Source organism: Nerophis lumbriciformis, linkage group LG22 (genome assembly GCF_033978685.3).
Source record: "Nerophis lumbriciformis linkage group LG22, RoL_Nlum_v2.1, whole genome shotgun sequence".
Lineage (NCBI taxonomy): Eukaryota > Metazoa > Chordata > Actinopteri > Syngnathiformes > Syngnathidae > Nerophis > Nerophis lumbriciformis.
Window position 1 is genome coordinate 3,614,398 of NC_084569.2, and position 24,807 is coordinate 3,639,204.

The window sequence follows — 24,807 nt, forward strand, 5'->3', positions numbered from 1 at the left end:
GACACATTGAAACAAACATCTCAATTATAAACAAAGCAAAACTATACCTCAATGAAAATGCACTGCGTACTTTATACTGCACCTTGGTACTGCCATACCTTACATACTGTGTTGAAGTATGGGGGAATACCAGAGGTGTGGACTCGAGTCACATGACTTGGACTCGAGTCAGACTCGAGTCATGAATTTGATGACTTTAGACTCGACTTGACAAAATGTAAAAAGACTTGCAACTCGACTTGGACTTTAACATCAATGACTTGTGACTTCACTTGGACTTGAGCCTTTTGAATTGACATGACTTGACATGACTTGCTACTTTCCCCAAAACCCAAAGATGAAAAAGTTATTCGGGAGCGCTCCGTATTTTTCATTGTGTACTTGTCTATCAGCGTTGCGTGTGTCAGCTGGTGTGCTCTCAGTACAACAGCCAATCAAATTAGATCTACTTTGTTTTCATCACACAGCATTCATCCAATCAAATTGCAGGACAACCAACGAAGAAGACATGTCCAAACCACACGCCAGTGAACAAAAAATGATACCTAAAATAATTTTGTTTGGGTATAAAAATTGCGAGGTGGTCAACACAAAACGGTTTGCAGTATGCAACACATGCGGTTCCAAAATGACTGATGGAGAGGCAACAACTTCCAACTTCGTCCGGCATTTGAAGTTGCACGAAGAAGTGTAAGTTTTGAATGTAAGATAACGTTTATTGGCTAAGTAACGTGACTTTTATTTGCTGTGTAGTTAAATCAGTGAGGCTGTAAACTCACTGCTAACGTTATAACGTTATTGCAAACACGGGAATCTGTTGCAGTTCACTACCTTATTCATACTTTTTGTTCAGTGATTTTTTTTAAGCAGGGTTACGTTAGTCAATATATCACACGTAACGTTAGACGGCGGTCAGCAGCACCGCGTATTTTAGCCACCTAAAAAAAGACAAAAATAGTCAAATAAAGGTCAGTTAAAATGTATACTATATTATGAATATGTGTACCGTTTTAGCTAGCTTTCTGACATACTGTTGGTTGTTTACCTCAGTGGTCCCCAACCACCGGGCCGCGGCCCGGTACTGGTCCGTGGATCGATTGGTATCGGGCCGCAGAAGAAATAATTTTTCTTTTTTTAATTAAATCAACATAAAAAACACAAGATACACTTACAAGTAGTGCACCAACCCAAAACAACTCTCTCCCCCCTTTTGTTCTGGGCATTGAACATGAAGACTCTTCCTTCACTGTTCCGAGTGGCCATGAGAGTCTTGGCAGTGCCTGCCTCCAGTGCTCCAGTGGAGCGAGTTTTCAGCCATGGTGGCATCATACTACGCCCCCATCGTGCACAAATGACTGACAGACTCTTGGCTAATTTGGTCTTTTGCAAATGCAATGCAGCATAGGGCCCTGACATATAAAAAGTACAACTTTTTTGTTATGTTCACGTATATGTCATGTTTTTTCAATGTTAACACTTTTGTACAAATAAGTACATTTGCACTTTATTTTTCAATGTGCTTGTTCTGTAAAGGAATGAGTTAATGTTTAAAATGACTGGTTAATAGTGCTATTATAAAGTGCAATGTCAGCACAATTTTCTTTCCTGCAATTTAAAATGCACTTGTTTTAATAAATAAATACAGCGTTTGAAAAGCATACACAATCTGTGTTAATATATTAGTCTGTGGTTAAAAGGACTTGAAAGGACTCGAAACTCAAAATGCAGGACTTAGGACTTGACTTGAGACTTTCCAGTCTTGACTTTGGACTTGACTCGGGGCTTGCCTGTCTTGACTCGGGACTTGACTCGGACTTGAGGGCAAAGACTTGAGACTTACCCACCTCTGATACATTCTAATGTTGGATGTTCACTCCTTCACACAGATGAGTATAGAAAAATATTTTCAACAGCCGAAAAGGGCTGGACTTGGAGAGGAGGTAGGCCTACAGTCCGGACCACAGGAGGTATTATCAAAACGGTGTAGACACTTAGAAATCTCATAAGGAAAGTGAACAGACGTCCATCAGTGTGAAAATTAATTTGCTTCCAATATTTCCAGGCTTCAACTAGTGCCACAGCTGTGGCAGTAAGAGAGGGTGAAGAGGAAGGGATAGTAAGTACGAAGGGAGATGTTGTAGGAGAGGAGGAAGACAGGCAGCATGTAGAGCCAGCTAGGGCGGAGGGAACAGGTGAGACTCGGCAAACACTGAAAAATAAAGCAGGGTCAGATCAGAAATGCACTTTTCTCATGAAAAGGGTCCTATTTTATATTCTTATGTGCCTTATAGAGAGGACCACGACAAAACATAGAGCGACTGGGTTCGATCCAGAATGGCTAAAAATGCCACAATTTAAGTCATGGCTGTATAACACCCAGCACGGTAAGCTCCAGTGTCTCCTTCTTCTCTGGAGGAGGGTCTGGCGAGCGAGACTAGCTCCAGTGCGACCTGTTCAGCAGCAGCAGGAGGAGGAGGAGGAGGTTGACTGACTGTGGCAGGACACCTCTGCCTCTGTTTCACTTTATGTTGCTGGTAAATAATATGGTTGTAGTAGTAGGCTAAAGTTAAATTATTTAGTATGCACTAATTAAAGGGGCAGAGCTTTAAGAGACATTTTAGCTTTTATTTTTTATAAGATATATTTTTTGTAAGAACCACAATTAATAAATATATTTCAGTGAATAACTAATTGTTCAAATCTGTATATAAATATGTACATAAAGTGTTGTAATTATATTCCAACTTCGCGTTCTTCTTGGTCATATATATATATATATATATATATATATATATATATATATATATATATATATATATATTTTACACACACAGGTATCATGGTTTGTGGCTATGTTTTTTTGTTTTTGTTTCTTAATGACTTGAATAGGTACAACAACAGGAGGCCACGGGGAAGACCCAGGACACGTTGGGAAGACCAAGTCTCCCGGCTGACCTGGGAACGCCTCGGGATCCCCCGGGAGGAGCTGGACCAAGTAGCCGGGGAGAGGGGAAGTCTGGGTAATCTGCTTAGGCTGCTGCCCCCGCGACCCCACCTCGGATAAGCTGAAGAAGATGGATGGGACAACAACAGTCTACGGCAATTGTCATAAAATCTTTAATGGAGGTGATATGCAAAAAAACAAAACAATAACCCTTTGGAAAGCTACTAAGTTATTCCTACTGAGCAGTGATTTCTAAATGAAAAATGCCATTCCTGACTTGCTGCACGATTGATACTTTCATTTGAAGTGGAAATAATCACAGGGTTAGTTGAACTGGAACTACAGTACACAACTAAGAGAGATGGAGTGCAGTTAAATATGTGGGTTGTGTCATTATGAAAATATGTTTCTTATAGAGCAGAAATGTGTTCGGGATACATGTATTACAATTAAAAAAATACTGTGAGGACAATAACTGTCATCAGGCACTCTTTTTTGTTTTACTAAGACTGTACATTTGTGCATTCCCTTAACAAGGTTATTGCCCAATTTGTGACATTGTCAAACAAACAAAAAGAAAAAGCATATGCACCTCGGGTTGTGTTGGGGGAGGGGGGAGGAGCCTGTCTTCTATTTGGACAGCAATGCAAAGAAGTTGAAGGCAAGAAGAACGCAGAAATCCCACGGTGGACCTTGGAAGGACCTTAGTTCAGCTGTGGTGTTGGTGGGCGTGGACCACTTCCATCGCTGATCATCAATAGTGTTTTTCCCTGTGAAGTTGGCTCTCTTGTCTCAGGCGTATGTATCCTTTTTGCCGGAAGCTCATGACGTTCCGTGGTTTCAATCTGGGCGCGCGCTGGGTCTGCTGCCGCCAACCTTCTTATGCCGGCAGGCTCAGTTTCTTGCCTTTCAACACTGAGGAAGACACGTTTGTTAGCATGTGTGGCTCACATCCTTGCAAAGAAATACAATAGAATAGAAAGTACTTTATTGATCCCTGGGGGAAATTCAGCACCACAGTTCGCTCACAATAGACAATAAACACTTTGTATTTATATTATTCACATGTAAAAAATAACAGTCTATTATACAGCATTATTCACATGTGAATATTATAAATACAGTCTATTATACTGCATTATTCACATGTGAATAATATTAATACAGTATATTATACAGCATTATTCACATGTGAATAATATAAATACAGTCTATTGTACAGCATTATTCACATGTGAATAACATAAATACAGTCTATTATACAGCATTATTCACATGTGAATAATATAAATACAGTCTATTATACAGCATTATTCACATGTGAATAATATAAATAGTCTATTATACAGCATTATTCACATGTTAATAACATAAATACAGTCTATTATACAGCATTATTCACATGTGAATAACAAATACAGTCTATTATACAGCATTATTCACATGTGAATAATATAAATACAGTCTATTATACAGCATTATTCACATGTAAATAATATAAATACAGTTTATTATACAGCATTATTCACATGTGAATAACATAAATACAGTCTATTCAGCATTATTCACATGTGAATAACATAAATACAGTCTATTATACAGCATTATTCACATGTGAATAACAAATACAGTCTATTATACAGCATTATTCACATGTGAATAACATAAATACAGTCTATTATACAGCATTATTCACATGTGAATAACATAAATACAGTATTATACAGCATTATTCACATGTGAATAACATAAATACAGTATTATACAGCATTATTCACATGTGAATAACATAAATACAGTCTATTATACAGCATTATTCACATGTGAATAATATAAATACAGTCTATTATACAGCATTATTCACATGTGAATAATATAAATACAGTCTATTATACAGCATTATTCACATGTGAATAATATCAATACAGTCTATTATACAGTGTTATTCACATGTGAATAATATAAATACAGTCTATTATACAGCATTATTCACATGTGAATAACATAAATACAGTCAATTATACAGCATTATTCACATGTGAATAACATAAATACAGTCTATTATACAGCATTATTCACATGTGAATAATATAAATACAGTCTATTATACAGCATTATTCACATGTGAATAACATAAATACAGTCTATTATACAGCATTATTCACATGTGAATAACAAATACAGTCTATTATACAGCACTATTCACATGTGAATAACAAATACAGTCTATTATACAGCATTATTCACATGTGAATAATATAAATAGTCTATTATACAGCATTATTCACATGTGAATAATATAAATAGACTATTATACAGCATTATTCACATGTGAATAATATAAATACAATCTATTTTACAGCATTATTCACATGTGAATAATATAAATACAGTCTATTATACAGCATTATTCACATGTGAATAACATAAATACAGTCAATTATTCAGCATTATTCACATGTGAATAATATTAATACAGTATATTATACAGCATTATTCACATGTGAATAACAAATACAGTCAATTATTCAGCATTATTCACATGTGAATAACATAAATACAGTCTATTATACAGCATTATTCACATGTGAATAACAAATAGTCTATTATACAGCATTATTCACATGTGAATAACATAAATACAGTCTATTATACAGCATTATTCACATGTGAATAACATAAATACAGTCTATTATACAGCATTATTCACATGCGAATAATATAAATAGTCTATTATACAGCATTATTCACATGTGAATAATATAAATACAATCTATTTTACAGCATTATTCACATGTGAATAATATAAACACAGTCTATTATACAGCATTATTCACATGTGAATAACATAAATACAGTCAATTATTCAGCATTATTCACATGTGAATAATATTAATACAGTATATTATACAGCATTATTCACATGTGAATAACAAATACAGTCAATTGTTCAGCATTATTCACATGTGAATAACATAAATACAGTCTATTATACAGCATTATTCACATGTGAATAACATAAATACAGTCTATTATACAGCATTATTCACATGTAAATAACATAAATACAGTCTATTATACAGCATTATTCACATGTGAATAATATAAATAGTCTATTATACAGCATTATTCACATGTGAATAACATAAATACAGTCTATTATACAGCATTATTCACATGTGATAAGCACACATGGGAACGCTAGAAGTAAAACTGTAGGCAAGTGACAATAAATAAGTTGCGATGTTAACGAAATAAAGGCATTTCACTTGAAATGTCACAAAATAATTGGAGGAAAAATACGCAAAAAAGTAGCATTTCTTTTTTAACAACAATGTCCTAAAACCGCAAGAAAAAGGTTGCAAGTTACAAAAAGAAAATCAAAAAATTACCAAAAAAAATGTTATAGCAACCTAATAAAAAAATACGAACATTTTCTCTTACGTTATGAAAAAATTGGCATTGTTAAAAAACACTAAACGAATAATAAATTAACAAAAACTATTTTACCTATAAAGTTGTGTTAGTTTTTTTATTGTATGAGAAAAAAGTTGAGTAAGAACAAAGATAGCACTGTGAGAACTGCATCCTTTTATGTCGCATTATTACAAGAAAATCATTAAAAAAAATTTTTATAGCAACCTAGTAAGAAAATAAGAAAATGTTCTCTTACTTTATGAAAAAAAATGGCATTGCTAAAAAACACAAAAAAAAAAATAAATAAATAAAAACTTTTACGAATAACGTTGCGTAACAGTTTTTTTTATTGTATGAGAAAAAAGTTGGGCAAGAACAAAGATAGCACTGTGAGAACTGTATCCTTTTATGTCGCATTATTACAAGAAAGTCATAAAATATATATATTTTTTTATAGCAACCTAGTAAGAAAATAAAGACATTTTCTCTCACGTTACGAAAAAAAAATGGCATTGCTAAAAAACACTAAACGAATAATACATTTAAAAAAACTATTTTACGAATAACGTTGCGTAACAGTTTTTTTATTGTATGAGAAAAAAGTTGGGCAAGAACAAAGATAGCACTGAGAGAACTGTATCCTTTTATGTCACATTATTACAAGAACAAAGACATAAAACAAAAAAATATATACAAAATAATTGTTCACTGTGTCATGGAAGTACTAAGTACTGAAATTATGGGGGGAAAATATATGTTACGATAAACAAGCTGCATCGATACAACAACAGGGGCGGTTTAGCTCCAAGTTTCAATGGTAGAGTGGCCGTGCCAGCAACTTGAGGGTTCCAGGTTCGATCCCCGCTTCCGCCATCCTAGTCACTGCCGTTGTGTCCTTGGGCAAGACACTTTACCCACCTGCTCCCAGTGCCACCCACACTGCTTTAAATGTCACTTAGATATTGGCTTTCACTATGTAAAGTGCTTTGAGTCACTAGAGAAAAGCGCTATATAAATATAATTCACTTCACTCAGTTGTAAAATACTTTTTTTTTTTAATGTTATAAAAAAGTTTAATTGTTAAAATATGTTAAAATCTTGTAATAGAACAACTTTATTTTAGTAAAACTGCCCACTTCTTTCTGGTATCATCACATTTTTTTAGTGAAGTTAATTATATTTATATAGCGCTTTTCTCTAGTGACCCAAAGCCCTTTTACATAGTGAAAGCCAATATGTAAGTTCCATTTAAAGCAGTGTGGGTGGCACTGGGAGCAGGTGGGTAAAGTGTCTTGCCCGAGGACACAACGGCAGTGACTAGGATGGCGGAAGCGGGGATCGAACCTGGAACCTGGAACGTAATAATATTCTGTATTCATATTTTACTTCCTTTTTCTTTTTTAAATACATTCTTACATACTGTACATTTGTAAAAACATGATTTTTTTTAATGATAAAAATATAAGACGACATATAAAAACAATTTTAAGTCCTTATTATTATTTTTGTGCTTAAAAACAGCAGCAGAGTGTCTCCTAGTGGTGTTATGACACATTCTTTGCGCACATTTGTTCTAAATGTCAGAATTGTGACGTGTGACTCAGCTAATTCCTCTTTGGCGTCATTGGACTGAAGAAGCATGATGGTCTGCAGTAAAGAATTGGACGTGGTAATTATATTCCTCAATTACTGCCTCTTCAACACAACATTGGCCTTGTGCGTGTGAGGTTAGCGGCTTTGCAGAGACGCTGATAGTAACACAAGCTCATGTGTTCTTCTATGGAACAGATGACCCAAGAAGGCCGACCTGATGGCGGCTTCAATAAGTGACGGCTGAACTTCGTACAGACGGATGACGTACGGTCTACAACAGACCTGGGCATTCTGCGGCCCGCGGGCCACATCCGGCCCTTTGTGCGTCCCTGTCCGGCCCGCGTGAGGCCAATCATAAATGACAAAATACATTTACAAAAGTATCTATGTCGAGTGTGCAATACAACGGTGCTGCTTTTGTTTTGAAAAGCGTTATTTGTATTACTTCCGTGTGGACGTATGCTCGTGCGTGATTGTGAGTGAATGTGAACAGCAGCAATCACAAATTACAAAATACATTTAAAAAAACATCTATGTCGTGCGTGCATTACAGCTGTGCTGCTTTTATTTTGAAAAGTGTTATTTATGGGCGTATGTCAGTGTGTAACCTGTGAGTGAAAGTGCACAGTGACAAGTGATGCTTGGTTACCCCCGAGACGCAAAAATGAGAAAAGTTGATGAGGAATGGCGTGTTTTCAACAAGACATGGACTGCCAAGAATTTCTTTACATAAATTAAAGGTAAAGCCGTGTGCTTAATTTGTGGTACACAGGTTGCTGTGTTTAAAGAATGTCATTTGAATCTCCACTACACGACGAAGCACGAGGAAAAATACCGGAATGTGTCTGATTGAATTTTTTTTTACCTTGAAAATCATTTTTTACCTTGAAAATCATTTTTTACCTTGAAAAAAAAATGTTACCTTGAAAATCATTTTTTTACCTTGAAAATCATTTTTTACATTGAAAATCATTTTTACATTGAAAAAAAATGTTACCTTGAAAAAATTGTTTTACCTTGGAAATAATTTTTTACCTTAAAAATCATTTTTTTACCTTGAAAAAAAAATGTTACCTTGAAAAAAATTTTTACCTTAAAAATAATTTTTTACCTTGAAAATCATTTTTTACCTTGAAAAAAAAATTTTACCTTGAAAAATTATTTTTTACCTTGAAAATCATTTTTTTCCTTGAAAATCATTTTTTACATTGAAAAAAAAATGTTCCCTTGTAAAAAAAATTTTACCTTGAAATTTTTTTTACCTAGAAAATCATTTTTTACCTTGAAAATCATTTTTAACCTTGAAAATTTTTTTTTACCTTGAAACATTTTTTTTACCTTGAAAATCATTTTTTACCTTGAAAATCATTTTTTACCTTGAAAAATTTTTTTTACCTTGAAAATAATTTTTTACCTGGAAAATCATTTTTTACCTTGAAAATCATTTTTTACCTTGAAAATCATTTTTTACATTGAAAAAAAATGTTCCCTTGTAAAAAAAAATTTACCTTGAAATTTTTTTTTTACCTAGAAAATCATTTTTTACCTTGAAAATCATTTTTAACCTTGAAAATTTTTTTTTACCTTGAAACATTTTTTTTACCTTGAAAATCATTTTTTACCTTGAAATTTTTTTTTTACCTTGAAAATCATTTTTTACCTGGAAAATCATTTTTTACCTTGAAAATCATTTTTTACATTGAAAAAAAAATTTTACCTTGAAAAATTATTTTTTACCTTGAAAATCATTTTTTACCTTGAAAATCATTTTTTACATTGAAAAAAAAAATGTTCCCTTGTAAAAAAAATTTTACCTTGAAAATTTTTTTTACCTTGAAAAATTATTTTTTACCTTGAAAATCATTTTTTACCTTGAAAATCATTTTTTACATTGAAAAAAAAGTTCCCTTGTAAAAAAAATTTTAACTTGAAAATTTTTTTTACCTAGAAAATCTTTTTTTACCTTGAAAATCATTTTTAACCTTGAAAAAATTTTTTTACCTTGAAACATTTTTTTTACCTTGAAAATCATTTTTTACCTTGAAAATCATTTTTTACCTTGAAAAATTTTTTTTACCTTGAAAATCATTTTTTACCTGGAAAATCATTTTTTACCTTGAAAATCATTTTTTACCTTGAAAAAAAATGTTCCCTTGTAAAAACATTTTTACCTTGAAATTTTTTTTTACCTAGAAATCATTTTTTACCTTGAAAATCATTTTTAACCTTGAAAATTTTTTTTACCTTGAAACATTTTTTTTACCTTGAAAATCATTTCTTAAAAATTTTTTTTACCTTGAAAAAATTTTACCTTGAAAAATTATTTTTTACCTTGAAAATCATTTTTTTACCTTGAAAATCATTTTTTACATTGAAATAAAAAATGTTCCCTTGTAAAAAAAAAATTTACCTTGAAAATTTTTTTTACCTAGAAAATCATTTTTTACCTTGAAAATCATTTTTAACCTTGAAAATTTTTTTTTACCTTGAAACATTTTTTTTTACCTTGAAAATCATTTTTTACCTTGAAAATCATTTTTTACCTTGAAAAAATTTTTTTACCTTGAAAATCATTTTTTACCTGGAAAATCATTTTTTACCTTGACAAAAAATTTTTGCTGATGCGTTGATGGTAAAACTGCAAACCCAACAAGGACTTTTTGCCACATTTCACACCCCCAGAGATGCAGCCATCAGGACAAGTTTCGTCATTTCTCACAAAATCGCCAGAAAAAGTAAGGCGTTTTCTGACGGAGAGTTTATTAAGGAGTGCTTATTGGACTCTGTTGCGCTGATATGCCCGGAGAAGATGGGCGCATTTGACAACGTGTCACTCTCCCGACGCACTGTAACGAGGCGGGTTGAGACCATCGCTGGAAACTTGGAGCTTCGGCTGAAGAACAGAACGGCCGACTTTGACTGTTTTTCGCTGGCTTTGGATGAGAGCTGCGATGTACGTGACACCGCCCAGCTGCTCATCTTCTTACATGGGATAACTGCAGACTTTCAAATCACGGAGGAGCTGGCAGCCATGCAGTCAATTAAAGAGACAACCACAGGTAATGACTTGTTCACATAGGTAAATGCGTGTTTGGACATGTTAGGACTGAAATGGGACAAGCTGGGACAAGATGGTTGTCCAAATCTGACGGGGAAAAATGTTGGATTTTAAAGAGGATGCAGGATAAAGTGACAGAAATTGACATTTTTGCATTGTATTATACATCAGGAAGTGTTGTGTAAGACAGTTTTAAAAATAAAACCATCAAAAGCAATCTGCTTTTGCATAAAGTTAAGTTAGGTTAAATGAAATTATTATTATTATTATTATTTATCTTACGGTACACCAAAAATAATTTGAGCAAAATTTCGTTGAAATATTGTTGGTGTGGCCCTCCAGCAGTGCTGGTAAAAATTAATTGCCCACCCCTGGTCTATAATGTTGACGTGAACCCACCTTTGGTGACGTAAAGGTAGAAGAAGTCGCAGTAGAGGATGGTCTGGACCGCGCCGGCGACGACGGCGATCATGTCGAAGAAGCCCTCGAAGTAGAAGCGCCAGATCCAGTTGAAGAGGTAGAGGGCCCGGTACAGGCCCAGACTGAACAGGTAGTGGGTGGTGATGGTCTCCGCCTCGCCCGTTTTGCTGATCATGAAGAGCTGAGGGAGGATGGCCACCGACTCCAGGTAGATGGAGAAGGTCCACAGGATCTAAAGGTGAGACGGTTAACACACATTTTACTCAAGGAATCCAAAGTTATAGCACACGATCCAAAGCACACCACATCAAGTGTCAACCACATATCATTGGACGGAACATTCAGCCATACCACAGCTAGATATACATATGAGATAAGTAGCAATGATAGTCACACACACTAAGTGTGGCGAAATAATTCTCTGCATTTGACCCATCACCCTTGATCACCCCCTGGGAGGTGAGGGGAGCAGTGGGCAGCACCGGTGGCCGCGCCCGGGAATCATTTTTGGTGATTTAACCCCCAATTCCAACCCTTGATGCTGAGTGCCAAGCAGGGAGGTAATGGCTCACATTTTTATAGTCTTTGGTATGACTCGGCCGGGGTTTCAACTCACAACCTACCCATCTCAGGGCGGACACTCTAACCACTAGGCCACTGAGTAGGTTATGTATCTGTAAAATTTCAATATACAGTACAGGCCAAAAGTTTGGACACACTTTCACATTCAATCTTTATTGGCAGAGCTTCTCACCCTATCTCTAAGGGAGAGCCCCACCACCCGGCGGAGGAAACTCATTTGGGCCGCTTGTACCCGTGATCTTGTCCTTTCGGTCATAACCCAAAGCTCATGACCATAGGTGAGGATGGGAACGTAGATCGACCGGTAAATTGAGAGCTTTGCCTTCCGGCTCAGCTCCTTCTTCACCACAACGGATCGATACAGCGTCCACATTACTGAAGACGCCGCTTGTCGATCTCACCATCCACTCTTCCCTCACTCGTGAACAAGACTCCCAGGTACTTGAACTCCTCCGCTTGGGGCAGGGTCTCCTCCCCAACCCGGAGATGGCACTACACCCTTTTCCGGGCGAGAACCATGGACTCGGACTTGGAGGTGCTGATTCTCATCCCAGTCGCTTCACACTCGGCTGCGAACCAATCCAGTGAGAGCTGATTTTTCAAAACTTAATAGTCATTTAATTCAATTCACTCGATTTTTCTTAATTTACTGTATATTTTGTATGTTTTTCTATATTATTTTCTTTTTTTGTAAAAGGATGATCTACAGTTAGGACACACCTCCTCATTCAATGTGTTGTCTTTATTTCCATGACTATTTACATGTACATTGTCACATCAAAACTATGAATGAACACTTGACAAAAAAAGGTGAAATAACCGAAAACATGTTTTGTATTCTAGTTTCTTCAAAATAGCCACCCTTTGCTCTGATTACTGCTTTGCACACTCTTGGCATTCTCTCTATGAGCTTCAAGCACACCTGTGAAGTGGAAACCATTTCAGGTGACTACCTCTTTAAGGTCATGGAGGGAATGCCAAGAGTGTGCGAAAAAGTAATCAAATCAGAGCAAAGGGTGGCTATTTTGAAGGAACTAGCATATAAAACATGTTTTATATGCTATATGCAAAGGGTGGCTATTTTGAGGAAACTAGCATATAAAACATGTTTTATATGCTAGTTTCTTCAAAATAGCCACCCTTTGCTCTGATTAATGCTATTTTCTGCTAATATTTACTAATATCTACTAATATTTTCAGAATGCCAAGAGTGTGCGAAAAAGTAATCAGAGCAAAGGGTGGCCATTTTGAAGAAACTAGCATACAAAACATGTTTTGTATGCTAGTTTCTTCAAAATAGCCACCCGTTGCTCTGATTACTGCTTCCGCCATCCTAGTCTCTGCCGTTGTGTCCTTGGGCAAGACACTTTACCCACCTGCTACCAGTGCCAACCACACTGCTTTAAATGTAACTTAGATATTGGGTTTCACTATATCAAATCAGAGCAAAGAGTGGCTATTTTGAAGAAACTAGCATATAAAACACGTTTTATATGCTAAAACATGTTTTATATGCTAGTTTCTTCAGAACAGAAACTAGCATATAAAACATGTTTTATATGCTAGTTCCTTCAAAATAGCCACCCTTTGCTCAGACTACCGCTTTGCAGACTCTTGGCATTCTCTCCATGAGCTTCAAGCACACCTGTGAAGTGAAAGCCATTTCGGGTGATTACCTCTTGAAGCTCATGGAGAGAATGCCAAGAGTATGCGAAAAAGTAATCAGAGCAAAGGGTGGCTATTTTGAAGAAACTAGCATATAAAACATGACTATGGCTACTTGAAAACTGACTAAAATAGCTTGGTTGGTAGAATGGCCGTGCCGGCAACTTGAGGGTTCCAGGTTCGATCCCCGCTTCCGCCATCCTAGTCTCTGCCGTTGTGTCCTTGGGCAAGACACTTTACCCACCTGCCACCCACACTGCTTTAAATGTAACTTAGATATTGGGTTTCACTATATCAAATCAGAGCAAAGAGTGGCTATTTTGAAGAAACTAGCATATAAAACATGTTTTATATGCTAAAACATGTTTTATATGCTAAAACATGTTTTATATGCTAGTTTCTGTTGTGAAGAAACTAGCATATAAAACATGTTTTATATGCTAGTTTCTTCAAAATAGCCACCCTATGCTCTGATTACTGCTTTGTACACTCTTGGCATTCTCTCCATGAGCCTCAAGCACACCTGTGAAGTGAAAGCCATTTCGGGTGACTACCTCTTGAAGCTCATGGAGAGAATGCCAAGAGTGTGCAAAGCAGTAATCAGAGCAAAGGGTGGCTATTTTGAAGAAACTAGCATATAAAACATGTTTTGTATGCTAGTGATATTTAAACAAATACCCTGAGGATTACCACGTTGCATTGTGCACCAAACTGTGCCTGCCAAGCTCCACACGCACCAAACTTTTACTAAGTTGTGGGTCAAAACCCCCAAAAAACAAAAAAGTACCTCAAGCGGGGAGAAGTCGTGGTTGATGAGGACGGACAGACCCCCGACGGGGACGACCAGGAACTCCACCCTGAAGCTGTCGTGATTTCCGTCGTAAGTGGCGCGGAACTTGGCGTAGATCAGGTAGACCGTGGCGTACGCACAGCCGATGTAGATCACCTGAAGAACAAGGTGTGCAGAAATGTGAACAAAGAATGTCCAAAAGCGCGGCACTCGTCTTTTTCGGCCTTCTGCAAACTCCCATTCATGAGTGACTTGATTATTAAGGAGACCTACTGTATATTACCATACTTGCCAACCTTGAGACCTCCGATTTCGGGAGGTGGGGGGTGTGGTTAAGAGATATATATATAAGAAATACTTGACTTTCAGTGAATTCTAGATATACATATATATATATATACACATATATATATATATATATATATATATATATATATATATATATATATATATATATATATATATATATATATATAAATAAATATATATATATATATATATATATTTTATTACATATATATATATATATATATATATGTATATGTATAAATAAAATAAATACTTGAATTTCACTGATCATTTATTTACACATATACACACACATAACACTCATCTACTCATTGTTGAATTAAGGGTTGAATTGTCCATCCTTGTTCTATTCTCTGTCACTATTTCAGAACACACACATTATACAAATATACATTATAAAATCAATAAGAAAACGGGAGCTCTAATTTGGGAGTCTGAATTAGGATCAGAAGTTCCTATATAAACATTGCGCACTCACGTCGCCTTTTTGTATTGATTACTGCAGCTGTGAACTGGATTCATTCACAAATACAAACTACAACTCACAAACACTTTAGAGTTAGGCTCCACCATCAGAATGTGTACTTAAACTTATAAAGATCACATGGATATTATTCAGTGAGTTGATTCACCAAAACTAACCTGTTATACAGGAGGAAAAAGCGTTTCAATTGTTCACAGACTGGTCGCGCTCATCAGAATGACAAGACACTTCCGGTCTGCAGGTGATAGCATTCAATTGGGAAGAAACGCCCTCCTGCCCCCTACTGACTAATGTGAATACTGATAAATGTGTAATGACAGCTCCAAAAACGAATTCAAACCACAAAATAAAATAAATAAATCAACACAAAAATGTGACACATTATGGGTGGGTCACATATGCATGTACAGTAGATGGCAGTATTGTCCTGTTTAAAAGTGTCACAACATTGCTGTTTACGGCAGACGAACTGCTTTACGGGGGACGAAAACTTGACTGCTGTTGTTGTGTGTTGTTACCGCGCTGGGAGGACGTTAATGAAACTGCCTAACAATAAACCCACATAAGAAACCAAGAACTCGCCCTCCATCATTAGCTGTTTATATTGTGGGAAAGCGGACGTGTGAACAGGCTGTCAACACGTCACTCAGGTCCGCATGGAGCTGGAGGGGGCGTGGTCTCCAGCTCCGCCTGAATTTCGGGAGATTTTTGGGAGAAAATTTGTCCCGGGAGGTTTTCGGGAGAGGCGCTGAATTTCGGGAGTCTCCCGGAAAATCCGGGAGGGTTGGCAAGTATGATATTACACTAGTTTAGCTGTAGCCCAAAGCTAAGATCTCTGATAGCATATCATTATAAACATTGGCATCTTTTATTTACAGGATGTCAAAGTAGTCCCCTCTCTCCCACATTCTTCAATTGTGTTTGTAAGTTAGCACACTCCTGGTGTAAGTCAGTCTCACCTTCATGCATGTGTTGTAGAACGAGATAAAGGAGGTCAGCAGGTCCAAGTAGCGTGTGGTGAACACAATCGCAAACAGGATTTGACTCTTTCCAGAGATACCTTGAAAGAATCGCAAGACAAGGTCAGCTGGTTGGTGCGGCACCGAAACATCTCTGCCTTGGTGAACAGCGCCACCTTCTGGGAATGTTAATGCATATTTACACAGAATCCTTTCTAGCAGCTGGCAGTAGCTTAGTTCAAATGATGATAGAACAACAAGGATCAAGGGACATGTTAAAAATATTTGGCAAAACCTAGTTGTGGTCAGACATATTCTACATGACAGCAATGATGTGCTGTTTTTAAGGACGCACTACACATGTAAACTCAAATATCCTCTATACTAGGGCCAGAGCCCTCTGCTGTTTTTAAGGACGCACTGCACAAGTAAACTCAAAGTTCCTCTATTCTATACTAGGGCCAGAGCACTCTGCTGTTCTTAAGGATGTACTGCACAAGTAAACTCAAAGATTCTCTATACTAGGGCCAGAGCACTCTGCTGTTCTTAAGGATGTACTGCACAAGTAAACTCAAAGTTCCTCTATTCTATACTAGGGCCAGAGCACTCTGCTGTTCTTAAGGATGTACTGCACAAGTAAACTCAAAGATCCTCTACACTAGGGCCAGAGCACTCTGCTGTTCTTAAGGATGTACTGCACAAGTAAACTCAAAGATCCTCTATACTAGGGCCAGAGCACTCTGCTGTTCTTAAGGATGTACTGCACAAGTAAACTCAAAGATCCTCTATACTAGGGCAAGAGCACTATGCTGTTCTTAAGGATGTACTGCACAAGTAAACTCAAAGATCCTCTATACTAGGGCCAGAGCACTATGCTGTTTTTAACGATGCACTGCAGCAACAGTAAGGATTTATAGGACAGGAGAACTTAGTGTTTGCCACACATTCATTTATTTATTTATTTATTTGTGACATTTAAAAAACAAAAATGTTGTTTGTGGTTGTTAACATGTTTGTGTGGCTTTCCTTGTTTTTTCCTTTTTCATGCAAATTCTACAATTGCCTTGCAAACAGAGGTGGGTAGAGTAGCCAGAAATTGTACTCAAGTAAGAGTACTGTTACTTTAGAGATTTATTACTCAAGTAAAAGTAAGGAGTAGTCACCCAAATATTTACTTACCGTAAGTAAAAGTAAAATGTTGTGAAAAAACTACTCAAGTACTGAGTAACATACACACACACACACACACACATATATATATATATACATATATATATATATATATATACACACACACACACATATATATATACACACACATATATATATATATACACACACATATATATATATACATACATTGATATATACAGTATATAATTTATATTTATTTATTTTGCCGTTTTTGTTTACATGTTAAAGGTGTTTTAATGAATATACATGCATGTTTAACACATATAGATTCATTTCTTTCATGAAGACAAGAATATAAGTTGGTGTATTACCTGATTCTGATGACTTGCATTGATTGTAATCAGACAGTAGTGATGATAACGTCCACGTTTTCAAATGGAGGAGAAAAAAAGTTCCTCCTTTCTGTCTAATACCACATGAAAGTGGTTGGTTTTTGGCTTCTTATTTGTCCAGCTTCCATATTCGTTTTTATACACTTTACATGAAATACATTGGCGGCAAACTCCGTCGCTTGCTAGCTTGTTTGCGCTGGCTTTCGGAGACTCTTATTTTGAAAGCGCAGGCGCGATGGAGCGGCACTTTTATTGTGAAGACAGGAACTGTGCAGTCAGTCTTTAGGCTTTTGACGGGATGTACGGTTGAAATAAAAAAGGGTCTTTATTCCTTCACGCTTTTGATTGATTGATTGATTGATTGATTGAAACTTTTATTAGTAGATTGCACAGTACAGTACATATTCCGTACGATTGACCACTAAATGGTAACACCCCAATACGTTTTCAACTTGTTTAAGTCAGGTCATGTGACCCCTGGCTCTGTTTGATTGGTCCAACGTCACCAGTGACTGCATCTGATTGGTGGAACGGAGTGAACGTCACCAGTGACTGTATTTGTTGAAACGCAGGCACTATGGAGGTCTGTCTGACAGACCAAAACAAACAAAGCGTGCATTAACAGATCGATAAAAATTAGTAGCGAGTAGCGAGCTGAATGTAGATAAAGTAGCGGAGTAAAAGTAGCGTTTCTTCTCTATAAATATACTCAAGTAAAAGTAAAAGTATGTTGCATTAAAACTACTCTTAGAAGTACAATTTATCCCAAAAGTTACTCAAGTAGATGTAACGGAGTAAATATAGCGCGTTACTACCCACCTCTGCTTGCAACTAACCACCACAAACAGAATGCAGTATTGTGGCAAACACTGATTCTGCTGTTTTTAGGGATGGAGTCTACTGCAAACACACCTTCTAGAACCTGTGTCAAAGTCAAGGACCATGAATGAATGATCTATGATGATATTTGATTAGTATTAGAGTACAGTGTTGGTGCTAGGAATTTTCAAAATGGGGTCCCAGGGACTTCATCAAGATATAAGAATGGGGTCCCACTGTTTTGTAAGCGTTTTGAAAATTGATTGATGGATTGAAACTTTTATTAGTAGATTGCACAGTACAGTACATATTCCGTACAATTGACCACTAAATGGTAACACCTCAATACGTTTTTCAACTTGTTTAAGTCGGGGTCCACGTTAATCAATTCATGGTGCAGATGATCAAACAAATGATAAATGTACGCATTATCCTGTTATGTCTCACATTCTATATTGTGTTTTGGGATCATAAACGTTACGTCATTCATTAAAAAAAAAAATACAAAAGAAAACAATTTTTATGCATGTACTTTTCTTCAGTTATAAACATTCATTCACTTTCTTCTTTCCTTAATGGATCTAAACTTTACCACTGCCGGTAGTTTTTTCTATATTTGCATTGTAATATTTTCAGAATGTGTTTGTTCTATTTTTGGCCAAAGAAAACCATCTGAAGTTGTCTTTATTTTGTACTTTTAATGCCATTATTTTAATAGTCCGGCCCGCGTGTGCACACATTTTCCTCCATGCGGCCCCTCAGCTAAAATGACTTGTTCTATAACAAGGTCCCCAAACACGTTTGCACCATGGATCTTTTTAATGTAGGCATTATTTTTATGGACCAGCCTTCCCCATGTGATGGATAAATACAGCAAACATAAGTGCATGAAAAATACAACACTGAATTTTTTGCAATGCAGTTGGAAATTAACCCGTGGCTACAATCTGACACTTTAAAATGTTATACAGTATGTTCATTAATGTGTATTGTCCCATTTAACAAAGATAACAAATGGTGACTTCCTATCAGGAGTTGTATTAAACACCTATGTGTCTATCAGGACAGGCAAAGGTTAAGAATATAGTCGCTTATTAATTATTTGAAGTCTCTGTGCGGCCTGGTAACAAATAAATATTATACTATTTTAAAGAATGTATTACTGTGCTGTTTTTAAGTGAATCAATTTAAGTGGACCCCGACTTAAACAAGTGTAAAAACTTATTGGGGTGTTACCATTTAGTGGTCAATTGTACGGAATATGTACTTCACTGTGCAATCTACTGATAAAAGTTTCAATCAATCAAAGCATTGCACTGCAAAAACACTAGTCAAAGATCGTCTGCATTGGCACTTTGTTTATAGCAGGTGTCGGAGGCAGATATTTACATATATCCGAATTTTAGTGTTACTTATTTTCTTTCATAGTCATATTTGAAAACAGCTCGTGTTTTCCATTTATTCTCTTTCCGTTTCTCTGCAAGTAAACTGTGTGTGTTAACCTTGAATTCTTTGGAATGTGTTTTGACTAGCATGTGTTTTGACTAGAGAGAGGAGAGAGGAGAGAGAGTTTTGGGGTCGGGAAGACAGACCATTTTGGCGGCGCGATGGAATGTTCTATGCTGACTGGTCTCAAATGTACAGGTAAAAGCCAGTAAATTAGAATATTTTGAAAAACTTGATTTATTTCAGTAATTGCATTCAAAAGGTGTAACTTGTACATTATATTTATTCATTGCACACAGACTGATGCATTCAAATGTTTATTTCATTTAATTTTGATGATTTGAAGTGGCAACAAATGAAAATCCAAAATTCCGTGTGTCACAAAATTAGAATATTACTTAAGGCTAATACAAAAAAGGGATTTTTAGAAATGTTGGCCAACTGAAAAGTATGAAAAAGAAAAATATGAGCATGTACAATACTCAATACTTGGTTGGAGCTCCTTTTGCCTCAATTACTGCGTTAATGCGGCGTGGCATGGAGTGGATGAGTTTCTGGCACTGCTCAGGTGTTATGAGAGCCCAGGTTGCTCTGATAGTGGCCTTCAACTCTTCTGCGTTTTTGGGTCTGGCATTCTGCATCTTCCTTTTCACAATACCCCACAGATTTTCTATGGGGCTAAGGTCAGGGGAGTTGGCGGGCCAATTTAGAACAGAAATACCATGGTCCGTAAACCAGGCACGGGTAGATTTTGCGCTGTGTGCAGGCGCCAAGTCCTGTTGGAACTTGAAATCTCCATCTCCATAGAGCAGGTCAGCAGCAGGAAGCATGAAGTGCTCTAAAACTTGCTGGTAGACGGCTGCGTTGACCCTGGATCTCAGGAAACAGAGTGGACCGACACCAGCTGGACTGTTGCTGAGTGGTCCAAAGTCATGTTTTCTGACGAAAGCAAATTTTGCATTTCCTTTGGAAATCGAGGTCCCAGAGTCTGGAGGAAGACAGGAGAGGCACAGGATCCACGTTGCCTGAAGTCTAGTGTAAAGTTTCCACCATCAGTGATGGTTTGGGGTGCCATGTCATCTGCTGGTGTCGGTCCACTCTGTTTCCTGAGATCCAGGGTCAACGCAGCCGTCTACCAGCAAGTTTTAGAGCACTTCATGCTTCCTGCTGCTGACCTGCTCTATGGAGATGGAGATTTCAAGTTCCAACAGGACTTGGCGCCAGCACACAGCGCAAAATCTACCCGTGCCTGGTTTACGGACCATGGTATTTCTGTTCTAAATTGGCCCGCCAACTCCCCTGACCTTAGCCCCATAGAAAATCTGTGGGGTATTGTGAAAAGGAAGATGCAGAATGCCAGACCCAAAAACGCAGAAGAGTTGAAGGCCACTATCAGAGCAACCTGGGCTCTCATAACACCTGAGCAGTGCCAGAAACTCATCGACTCCATGCCACGCCGCATTAACGCAGTAATTGAGGCAAAAGGAGCTCCAACCAAGTATTGAGTATTGTACATGCTCATATTTTTCATATTCATACTTTTCAGTTGGCCAACATTTCTAAAAATCCCTTTTTTGTATTAGCCTTAAGTAATATTCTAATTTTGTGACACACGGAATTTTGGATTTTCATTTGTTGCCACTTCAAATCATCAAAATTAAATGAAATAAACATTTGAATGCATCAGTCTGTGTGCAATGAATAAATATAATGTACAAGTTACACCTTTTGAATGCAATTACTGAAATAAATCAAGTTTTTCAAAATATTCTAATTTACTGTCTTTTACCTGTATATCTGCAAAGCTTTGCCAATATATTACAAAATACCTATTCTGTCTCTGGTGGTTTTTCAACTCAGCTTTAAGTGTCGTAAAGAGCTTGGGAGCGACTTGTGACTTGAATTCCCTGGGAGGAACAACTGGTCCAAAACGCAACACAGGACAGGAGCACTCTAATGCTTTTAAGGATGTATTGTTCTGCAAAATGATGAGAATCAGCACCTCCAAGTCCGAGTCCATGGTTCTCGCCCGGAAAAGGGTGGAGTGCCATCTCCGGGTTGGGGAGGAGATCTTGCCCCAAGTGGAGGAGTTCAAGTACTTCGGAGTCTTGTTCACGAGTGAGGGAAGAGTGGATCGTGAGATCGACAGGCGGATCGGTGCGGCGTCTTCAGTAATGCGGACGCTGTATCGATCCGTTGTGGTGAAGAAGGAGCTGAGCCGGAAGGCAAAGCTCTCGATTTACCGGTCGATCTATGTTCCCATCCTCACCTATGGTCATGAGCTTTGGGTTATGACCGAAAGGACAAGATCACGGGTACAAGCGGCCCAAATGAGTTTCCTCCGCCGGGTGGCGGGGCTCTCCCTTAGAGATAGGGTGAGAAGCTCTGTCATCCGGGAGGAGCTCAAAGTAAAGCCGCTGCTCCTCCACATGGAGAGGAGCCAGATGAGGTGGTTCGGGCATCTGGTCAGGATGCCACCCGAACGCCTCCCTAGGGAGGTGTTTAGGGCACGTCCGACCGGTAGGAGGCCGCGGGGAAGACCCAGGACACGTTGGGAAGACTATGTCTCCCGGCTGGCCTGGGAACGCCTCGGGGTCCCACGGGAAGAGCTGGACGAAGTGGCTGGGGAGAGGGAAGTCTGGGCTTCCCTGCTTAGGCTGCTGCCCCCGCGACCCGACCTCGGATAAGCGGAAGAAGATGGATGGATGGATGGATGTTCTGCAAAAACACTAGTCAAAGATCATCTGCATTAGCAGATGGGCACTTTGTTTATTTTTCATATTCTTTATAGCAGGACAGGACACTAGTGAATTTAAGGATGTATTGCACTGCAAAAACACCAGTCAAAGATCGTCTGTATTAGCAGATGGGCACTTTGTTTATTTTTCATATTATTTTCTTCTATAAAGCTTTTGACTGCACATTAGAGATGCGCGGATAGGCAATTATTTCATCCGCAACCGCATCAGAAAGTCGTCAACCATCCGCAATCCACCCGATCTAATATTTGATCAGAACCGCATCCGCCCGCATCCGCCCGTTGTTATATATCTAATATAGACGATGCAAGGCATTAGTGAGGTTATAAAGCTTTTGCCTGTTAAAGAAAGGAGACTGATCCAATGCAGCACAGACATTCGCGTGCCACGCTGTCACGACCCAGACGCACACCAGTGCGCAATCATATGGGAGCCGCGCTGAGCGCACCTCCAAGCGCGTCTCGCTGCAGGCGACGGCCGGGTATATGGTCCCGACGCTCCAGCGCCATCCATTTTCAGGGCTAGTTGATTCGGCAGGTGGGTTGTTACACACTCCTTAGCGGGTTCCGACTTCCATGGCCACCGTCCTAGCTGCTGTCTATATCAACCAGGGTGAGCCCCACCCCTTTCGTGAGCGCACTGCGCGCGGAGTGACCCCTGTTACGCGCCCCCGGCCACGGGGGTAGCGGGCAGGTAAGCTGCTTACCTGCTGCGCGTGACGCCGGCCGCGGCAAAGGCGGGGTGTCGGTGCGGTGGGCGCGGTGGTGACCCTGGACGTGCGTCGGGCCCTTCTCGCGGATCGCCTCAGCTACGGCTCCCGGTGGGGCCCTCTCGGGGGAAGGGGCCTCGGTCCCAGACCCCGGCGAGGCGTCCCTTCTCCGCTCCGTAAAAGTGTCCATCTCTTTTTTTTTTTTTTCTTCTGTTGTGGCATATGCTGCAGGTGCCTGCTCGTTTTTCGTATGTGGGTAACAACATTTAACTATGTATATATATTTCCCAATTGGTTTAACTGCCACCCGCCTGAATCTATTTAAAATCTAATTTTTTTTTAACCACCCGACCCGACCCGACCCGCGGATAAAATCTAATTTTTTTAAATTTCATCCGCCCGATCCGCGGATAATCCGCGGACTCCGCGGTTGTGCCCGCAAACCGCGCATCTCTACTGCACATTAATATTATAGTAAAAGTTGCTACGTTTGACATTATCTTCGACAATGACGGCAATAATCCCCGTTCCTGATATGAATGTTGTTAAATGATGTTTGGCCAATGACGGTAATAATCGCCATTTCTCGTGTTTATGTTGGAAGATTGTCGACTCTATTGTGCAGCTAACTAGCTAGCATGTTAGCTACTTCCGTAGCGCCTTCCGGACGCCACGTCAGAGGCCAGGCAGCAACAATCGAACACCGAGCGATCGATACTTGGCGATGTGTGTATTGTGCGGAAAAGATTGCAATGCAAGAAGGACTGAAATGCGTGTTTATAATTTACACAACATGACAAATAACACGACTAGTAGTCATTTTACAGTTTGAATGTAGTAGTCACGCTCCAATAGTTGGTTAGCAAACTCAAACACTCCAAAGCTAATCAATTATATAGCAAACACACACACAGTTAGCTTAAGTGTATATCACTTATTATTATTATTATTATTATAATTATTATTATTATACACTTCCCTGTGCAGGAGTGCTGGTCCTATTAATGAATGGGGAGCTAGCTTAGCTAGCAGTCTAGTAATATAAGCCATGAGTCAGTTAAGTTCACAGTACACAAAGAACATGCTAGAAGTCAACAGTAATGTACGAAAAGAGTTAAGAGTAAAGCAAGAATATGCAGGAAGTGTTGCTCCCACTCACCTGCACACGACCTGCTTCTCCAGATCTTCAGCAGCAAGATGATGATTGCCGCCAAGTGCGAGAGATCTCCAGTCAGTCGGAAGACGTTCATGGCTGCACCACGCAGATACTCTTTCCTGCTCCTATTGTCTACTTTCCAAATGGATGTTCCGCCTGTGTTTGCGAGCT

The 24,807-nt window shown here is 38.2% G+C and overlaps 1 protein-coding gene across 1 annotated transcript; it reads right to left on the minus strand.

Moving 5' to 3' along the window:
• Nucleotides 1-3,045: 3,045 nt before the first annotated feature.
• Nucleotides 3,046-24,807, minus strand: LOC133615115 (ER lumen protein-retaining receptor 2). Its single transcript, XM_061973470.2, has 5 exons — nucleotides 24,640-24,807; nucleotides 16,222-16,322; nucleotides 14,467-14,625; nucleotides 11,412-11,664; nucleotides 3,046-3,859 (listed from the first exon to the last, which is right to left on the minus strand). Exons 1-5 carry the CDS (start codon nucleotides 24,728-24,730, stop codon nucleotides 3,825-3,827), a joined length of 639 nt encoding a protein of 212 aa, XP_061829454.1. The 5' UTR covers nucleotides 24,731-24,807; the 3' UTR covers nucleotides 3,046-3,824.

Coding starts and splice junctions, on each gene's coding strand:
- LOC133615115 (XM_061973470.2), bottom strand. CDS start 24,730: ATGAACGTCTTCCGACTGACTGGAGATCTCTCGCACTTGGCGGCAATC. Junction 16,323..24,639: donor GAGAAGCAGGTCGTGTGCAG/GTGAGTGGGAGC, acceptor GATTCTTTCAAG/GTATCTCTGGAAAGAGTCAA. Junction 14,626..16,221: donor TCTACAACACATGCATGAAG/GTGAGACTGACT, acceptor CTTGTTCTTCAG/GTGATCTACATCGGCTGTGC.